Source organism: Pinus tabuliformis, chromosome X (genome assembly GCF_031772625.1).
Source record: "Pinus tabuliformis cultivar Carrire ecotype Pingquan chromosome X, CPIR1, whole genome shotgun sequence".
NCBI lineage: Eukaryota > Viridiplantae > Streptophyta > Pinopsida > Pinales > Pinaceae > Pinus > Pinus tabuliformis.
The window spans coordinates 448,882,615-448,891,112 of record NC_142308.1 but is presented as its reverse complement, the minus strand read 5'-3'; the positions used below and the strand labels follow the sequence as shown (position 1 = coordinate 448,891,112).

Here is an 8,498-nt window from a genome sequence, read left to right as displayed (position 1 = left end):
ACTTTTGTTAACCCATCTACGGTTTTGCCATTATTTTGTCTCCTGAGTCATGAAATATATTAGCACATACTCTTTCACCCTCCTGATCAACGGGGTGGCCTCCCCCTTCTTTCATAGTGAGAGAGGGCTATGACATGGTTATCCACTCTCCCTTCTCCTATTTTTATTGGTGGTAGAAGACTTAATTAGGCTCATTTTAGAAGTAATTCAAAGGGATAGGTTTAAGGGGATTATCATTACCCCCACTTATCTTTCACACACCTCCTTTTTATGGATGATGTCCTCATTTTTTCCAATGGTATATACACACACCTTCATGCTTTAAATAAAATCATGGATTTGTTCTATCACGCCACAAGAATGCAAATAAATGCTAGGAATAATTCTATTATTTGGTTGGGATTTTCAGGAAGAGAGAAGAGAAATATTGAAACAATTTTCTTTTCCTTTGTTCTGAAATAAGCCATGGCATAACTTTGTTTTAAAGCTTTTCAACTATTAAAAGTCAGGCTAGTCCTAGTTATTGGAAAATTTGAGAAAATAATTAAATTTGTGACCAACACATAGTTGTCAAGAGCAGTGAGTATAAGAACGTTTGTGTCTAAACAAAAAACTTGGATTTTAAGACTTATAAGTTTTAATAATAATTAATTCGACCAACTAGAAATTATTTTGCCCATTTTATTATTTGGAAAGTCTAATTATTAACTACATAATAATTATTAGTATATCCCATTACATATTTACTTTTCATAATTATTAGTATATCCCACTACATATTTACTTTTCATAATTGACTTACATCCTTCAAACATTTATTTATTTCTTTCCGTTTACCAAAATTACTAAATATGAACCTTATCCATTACTTCTCATCCCTTAATCATGCAAAAAAACCCTTACCTCAAAATGTGAAGTAGTTATCGTGATTTGAATTAAAATTATTATTACTATTATTATCTAAACACCTATTGATATCAATGATGATTGGACATACACATTTAATAAATCTATACATACACCTTCAGTAGATGGTAGCATCCCTTTTGTCTCCTTAATCCACTCTTATTAACACAATAATTAAAGTAAGAATAATAACATTTGTTATATTTTAAACAAATATGTTGATGAAATTTTTGTGATATTATATCATCAAATATATTTTTCTATCAATATTTTGATATTCATAAAATATTATAATTAAAAAAGGAAAAAAAACTATAATAAAACAACCTATTATTCAAAAGTTAATTACAAGTTAATTTTTGTGTCAAGAGGTGCTATGGAAGTCAATATGGAAGAGATGTGAAGGTGTTAGATGTAATGTATTACACATTACATATGTCAAAGATACATTGAAAAATATATACAGAAAAATAAAGATAACTAAAGACAATTAAATGTTCACTAAAAGAAGTTTGTAGAAGAGATGTGATTCTTGTATAATGGATTTGTGCTTAAGATGGATACATTTTCATCTTAAATTATTAAAACTTTTTTGTTATGATATTTTTTGAGAACTGAACCATACTCATTTTTAATATAAAACTAATTTTAATAATGTTAATTTTATTTTTTTTATTAATCAAAACAAAAAAATTATTTACATCTCTAGAGCTATTGAAATTTTCCTAAACTATGTTGTAAATAAATATATAATTTAATATCATTTTAATAAATTAAAATAAATATTAAAAAAATTCTTAAAAACAAAACAAAATAACAATAATTTAGCATCATCCAAACTGGTAAGCAAATGTAAAAGTCATGAAAGTCTTATCCTGATCATTTTTATAGAGCAAACACTAAGTTTTACATCTGAAATCGAAATGAAAAGGAAGTCAACTAAAAGTCATGAAAGTCTTATCCCGATCATTGCGATATGTCAAAACCTAACACATGAAAAGAGAAGAGAATCCACTCAAAGTATTGAAAGTTTTATCCGGATCATATCGGATCATTGCGATATAGCAAAACCTATCACATGCATGACTTTCATTTACTATGAAATGAAAATATGAAAGTCATAATAATATAGGATTTGCCTTACCATTTATTATATTTATTTATTTAGCTAGTCCTGGTTGTCTGCCTGCTCCATACAGACTCTACAGTCGATTCCCTTCATTATGGAGCTTTTTCAGTGACTTTCTTCCACGTAGGGCGAGATGAGATGTCTTTCCACCAGGCGTTCACATGTTTTCTCGACGATATCAGATCTCCCTTTCCGCAAACTGTGACCAGGTAGTGGGTAGTCGCCAGATGTTGCAGGTCGGCCAAGCTGAAGAAATCACCCGCCAAGTACTTGCTCTTTGACAACCTCTCCTCGTAAATATCCAACAATTTTCCCACCTTCTCCACATTCAGTTCCACTACTGCTTCGTCTGTGGTGCCTCCCTTCTTTGGGACGAACACGATTTGAGACAATATGGCCAAAGCAGGGGAATTGTAAGACTGTCCTTCTACCTCACACCACTGCTCAACCAGGGCTTCTTCCGACAGACTGTTTCCATACAGCTCAGTGCCCTGGCCCTTGTACTTTTTGGCCAAATATTTGAGGATGCCTCTCGATTCTGTTACTCATCACCAACTGTTTATCAGATCTCCCTCTGGAAACGAAATATAAACGTGAAAGAAACCTATGCTTAGATTATGGGGATGTGTAGAAATTTACCGAATAAGGTGAGATCCCCATCTTGGATAGTGGGCACAACTGCAAACGGCTGCAGCACAACAAGAAAACGGCGGAGGGAAAATGTTGATTAAGAACAAAATAGTTTTTTTTTTTTTCGATTTAACTTTTAGAGTAGTTCTCAAGTATAGATAACATCAAAACAATCACATGTTACTAAATCATTATAACATTAAAACAATCACATGTTACTAGGAATCTAAATAAATTTTTCTTACATTGAGAGCGAGATATCGGGGTTGCAGGTGATCACCAGCAGCGGGGTCTACGACGACCAACTCGTAATCAACTTGCTTCTCCTTCAAACAGCAAAGAACCGTTCTGGTGGTTATGGATCCGCTATAGCCGAGTACCTTGATCGTCGCCATGAAATAATATGATGCTCTCTGAAACAGCTGCTAAGGTATGCAAAATGGATTGATGGGTGGTTCACAGAAGAAAAGCGATCTTTTAAATAATGTCGGAGGCGAGAACTGTTCAACTGCAAAGCAGAAGAGATGTCGAGCACGTGGGATTTGAATATATATATATATATATCCAAAATGGATTGATGGGTGGTTCACAGAAGAAAAGCGATCTTTTAAATAAAGCAGAAGAGATGTCGAGCACGTGGGATTTGAAAATATTTGAAAATATATATCCAAAATGGATTGATGGGTGGTTCACAGAAGAATAATGTCGGAGGCGAGAAGTGTTCAACTGCAGCAGAACGTGGGATGACCTAGATGTCCATTCCAAGCCTATGGATATATATTTATATTCGTAGTGGGGATGGCCCAGAAGTCCATTCCATTAATCCTAAACGTAATCGATATGTATGACCTTGTCTTTTATTTCAAAATATATGCGTACCGAGCACGCAATCAATTATTAATTCAAAAAATAATAGGCCACCCTACGTACCATAGAAAACTATGCTACCTCCACAATTGGTGACTGGTGCAGCGACTACAATTTCTTCGTCCCCGCTTAAAAGAATTTTGTCAGTCGCAGTTTCAGTCAGAGTTACCCAATTTGATTTCTCTCATGAAAAATTTCATGTGTATAATTTAATACATAAAAAAATTTCAAAATATACATTTTATAAAAATTAGTAAATAAATATATAATTTAATATCATTTTAATAAATTAAAAATAAATATTAAAAAATTTCTTAAAAACAAAACAAAATAACAATAATTTAGCATCATCCAAACTCGTAAGCAAATGTAAAAGTGAAAAGTTTTGCATCGAAATCGAAATGAAAAGAGAGTCCAAAGTCATGAAAATATTTTCCTCTAGCAAACCCTATCACATGCATGACTTTCATTTACTATGAAATGAAAATATGAAAGTCATAATAATATTGGATTTGCCTTACCCATCTAATATATTTATTTATTTAGCTAGCCCTGGTTGTCTGCCTGCTCCATACAGACTCTACGGTCGATTCTCTTCATTATGGAGCTTTTTCGGAGACTTTCTTCCACGCAGGGCGACATGAGATGTCTTCCCACCAGGCCTTCACATGTTTTCTCGATGATATCAGATCTCCCTTTCAGACCTCACACCATTGATCAACCAGGGCTTGTTCCGACACATTGTTTCCAAGCAGGTCAGTACGCTCAGCCTTGTACTTTTTGGCCAAATATTTGATGATGGCTCTCGATTCTGTTATTCATGGCCGAAGAAATGCATCTATCTATCAGATCTCCCTTTGGGAAACGAAATATAAAAATAAGGTAAACATATGCTTAGATTATCTGGTTGGGTAGGCATTTACCGAATAACTTCAAATGGCTACAGCACAATAAGAAAACGATGGAGGGACAAAATAGTTTATTTTTCTTTCACTTTAAAGTAGCTGTCAAGTATATATAATTTTACTTAAAATTAAATTTGAATATTTATAAAGATTAAATTTTCATATTTAACTATAGTCTTACTCAAAATTAAGTAGCTATAAGACCAAACCTCCACACTCAACTATTACAGCATCAAAATAATTATATGTTATTTGAAATCACTAGAAATAAACGAAAGTGAATATATTTTTCTTACATCGAGAGCGAGATATAATCAAATTGTTTCGGGTTGATTGTGAGCACCAACAGAGTGGTCCACGAAGACGAGCTCATAATCAACTTGTTTATCCTCCAAACAGCAAAGAAAGATATAAATTACATAAGCCTAAATTTGAATAACTAGTATATTATTATTATTTTTCAAAATTTTAAAAATTGAAATATTTTTTTGGGATATCTTTTTTTACTTATTTCCAAAATTAAAATAATAAAAAACAAAATGCATCAAATTTATTTTTTTTTGACAAAAAATGGTTATTTTTTATTTGGAAATCGGCAAAACAGCTGCGGTGGGTGGACTGTAGATCCTTGCTACAGTCACCAGGGATAGTAGAATTGGAATTTGAAAGGCCCGCTGAAGGAATTACATTGTAGTTGCAGAAAGAGGAATGAAGGAGGACTTGATTTGATCCAGAATGACGCATTGTAGTTCCACTGCTTTTGCATTTGCAAAGAGGAGACCCACCACGCCGGAGTGCTGGTTCAGTCTGTGAATCACTACATTTTCTTTTTGAATTGACTGGCAGATTGCTATGAAGCGATCAAGAATTCAACGATTGGAAAACAAAGAATAGCGGATCTGAAACTCCATCAAAGCGGTTAGATAAACGATATAGGGTCCGGATCAACTCAGAAATCGCAATTGGAGAAAGGTGGGGCGTAGGCCCATGTCAAAGGGATGCAATGGGGGCCGGAAGTGGACGTTAATCATAGAAATAGAAATAGAATATTAAAGAATCTCAACAAATCTCTTAATTTCTTAAGATTCAATAGGTCATATTGGTCATAGTGGACGTTAATCATCATTATTATTTAATAATTTTTTATAGGTTTTTTAATTATTATTTTTAATTCACTATATATTATTTTATTTTATTTTTGGTTTAATTTTGATTTTAAAATTGTTTTAGCTTTTTTATTATCTATATTTTAATAAAATTTTGGTTTGGAAAATGTTTTTTTTGGATTATTTGTTTTATAATTAATTTATTTATATTTTTAATTAAAAAATTTAAAAGATTTGTATTACATCATTTTTTTTTTTTTTTTTTTTTTTATTTTTGTGTAAATTGATGATGATTATATAAGCCATGGTTAAAAAAATATTTCAATTTTAGTGCCCCATTGAAAATGGGTTAAGTTGGTTTAGGCGAATATCTCAAAAGAGCTATACTTTCAACTTTTGAAAAAAATTAGAAATTTATTTTGACCTTTGATTTAGGTGTTGATTTTTAAGGTTATTTGGATTATAGTGCCATAATTGAAAATTATTAAAGTTTTAAGGTTATTTGGATTATAGTGCCATAATTGAAAATTATTGAAATTTTAAGGTCTTTGTACATATGATATTTGGTTTTATTTCCATGGTTTACCACTATCACAATTTTAAGATCTTTTAGAGACACTATATTTGATCTTTAATACCATGCTTGAAATTTTTTGGATTTTTAATGTTTTCCATAATAGTGATTTTGGTTTTTAATGTCATGGTTGAAAAATGTTTAAATTTTAGCCCTAAAAAAAGTGTAGCATCACCATTTTTCAATATCAAAATGTTTTTCCATGTTTTTCAAAAAATAAAGATTTTTTTAGTTACAATTGTTATAATTATTATTAGATAGGTAACATTACTAAAAATGCAAAAGATAAAAAAAAAAAATCATTATACAGATCGGCTAAAAAATTGTATAAGTTGAATGAGGAAAATCTTCAATTCATGAAGATGAAAAAAAATACTGAATAATTACTATAATATGGAAAAAATAGATCATAAAGTTTCCTTTATTACATTTTATAAATTATATGCAAATTGATATCCATATTTTAAAGAAAATTAACGAGCTCACCTTATTGAATATATAGATAAAGATACAACTATATATATATGAGGTAATTTATTAAGTGAATTGTAATTTATCAAGTAAAAAGGAATTGAATTTATTTAAATTATTACATAATTTTTAAAATAAAATCTATATTTTATATTTTTTAATTAAAATTAAGATAAAAGTTAATTCTAGTGATTATTATTACATGAACTATAATTATTTTATAAATGTTACAAATGGGTTGATTAAAATATGTCTAGGAAAATAAATTGTTCACCAACCACTCAAGCTAAGATCTTTTAAATTTCTTTTAAAGGAGAATATGGTGTGAGTTTTGATCCACTTATCTCTGTATGGGTTATGAAATTCTTTGAAAGTATGACATGGATGTGGGCTTGGATCCACTTAAGTGTGTATGTGTCATGAAACCATTTAATATGGTCTCTTTGGATACAACCACACATTCAATCATTACCTCAAGGTACCTCATGAATGAAGGGAAATCCTCATAGAAATTGAACCTTATTCAATAATATATTTGAGAAGAGAACATAAAGTAAACTTTGATCATGTACCTAAATTAATTTTATTTTTAATAAAAAAAAATATCTAATATAATCATTACATATTATTAAATAAAGAATTAAAATGTATAAAATATTAAAAACCAATTATAATAATAATTAAATATTAAATTATAACATATATAAAATAGTAAGACCATTTGTTTTAATTCCAATCTTATCACTTAAATAAATTCACTATAAAATATTTGATTGACTATTATATATCTATATATATATATATATATATATATATATTGGTAGGTAAGCACTCATGAGGGATTTGAACGAGTGACCTATCACAAGGAGTGCTTTAATGGTACACCCATTCACAATATATCCAAAGCCCCATAGACTTTATTAATTTAAATATTATATATTTAAATTAGTAAATAAATATATAATATATTTATTAAACTTACCCAGTTATATTAAATGTGTAACTTTAAACGTTAATACGCACTCGAACATTTAATAACCATGGTCCAGAACACGGAAGAAACAAATCGATTAACACTTGTTGAATGGCTAAGGATATTCAGAAAGATGCAAGAAACATATCGACCACCCCATATAAAAAAATAAATAAAAGGGACATGAAGGCATTTGATTTGCGTGGACGGTGGTGGAGAAAAGGAAATGTATAAGAGATTAGCATGTTTTGAAAATGTTGTAATTATAATATTGATATATGTGTGGGGTAACAGGAATAAAATACTAGTATTTGTATCAAAAGGTGTAAGGGTAGGTTGATAGTGTTTTGAGGGTTTCTTATTGAAAATATATTTTATTTAAATTATTATTATGTATTGTTTAGAAAACTGCATAACTATATTATCTAGACTCTATTTAATTTTATATACTGTAGGATGGTGCAAAGATAACAATCATAATAAATTTACTGTAAGAGTTAAAAAAAAAGGATTTAGTTGTTATTTAGTTGATTTTGGATGTTGTTTTTGTTTGACCAGATCTTTTGACTGGAGAGAATGGAACTCCTTATAGCATATAGCATATAGTCTTGTAGAGAACACAGTAGACCGCTGCACTTATCTTCATCTGAATTTTTAATATCAACAGATAAAAACTGGCTTACCATAGTATTAAAGGCATTCAAATGCTCTGTCACCAAGTCTCAATCCTTCATCCTCAAGTTATACAACCTTTTCTGCATGAACAATTTATTCACTAGTTTGTTCATTCAAAGTCCCTAACTTGTCCCACAAATCCTTCGTCATAGCTTCCCCTGATACGTTCAAGAATACTAAATCTAAGAGACACAATCATATTATGTTTTTCACCTTCCAATCTAACTTCACTCGGTCTTCTTTCGACATTCTTGTTGGTGTC

At 30.2% G+C, this 8,498-nt stretch overlaps 1 protein-coding gene across 1 annotated transcript; it reads right to left on the bottom strand.

Annotated features, from left to right (window-relative positions):
• Positions 1 to 1,768: 1,768 nt before the first annotated feature.
• LOC149140514 (glutathione S-transferase F10-like) lies at positions 1,769 to 3,123 on the bottom strand. The gene is made up of 3 exons (XM_089448287.1): positions 2,911 to 3,123; positions 2,675 to 2,723; positions 1,769 to 2,573 (listed from the first exon to the last, which is right to left on the bottom strand). Exons 1-3 carry the CDS (start codon positions 3,058 to 3,060, stop codon positions 2,128 to 2,130), a joined length of 645 nt encoding a protein of 214 aa, XP_089304413.1. The 5' UTR covers positions 3,061 to 3,123; the 3' UTR covers positions 1,769 to 2,127.
• Positions 3,124 to 8,498: the final 5,375 nt, after the last annotated feature.

What these genes read in the sequence shown, in the direction of transcription:
- LOC149140514 (XM_089448287.1), bottom strand. Translation starts at nt 3,060, where the DNA reads ATGGCGACGATCAAGGTACTCGGCTATAGCGGATCCATAACCACCAGA. An exon ending in CCCGATATCTCGCTCTCAAT is followed by an intron (nt 2,724 to 2,910) that starts GTAAGAAAAATT and finishes GTTGTGCTGCAG; the next exon opens with CCGTTTGCAGTTGTGCCCAC. An exon ending in TGGGGATCTCACCTTATTCG is followed by an intron (nt 2,574 to 2,674) that starts GTAAATTTCTAC and finishes GATGAGTAACAG; the next exon opens with AATCGAGAGGCATCCTCAAA.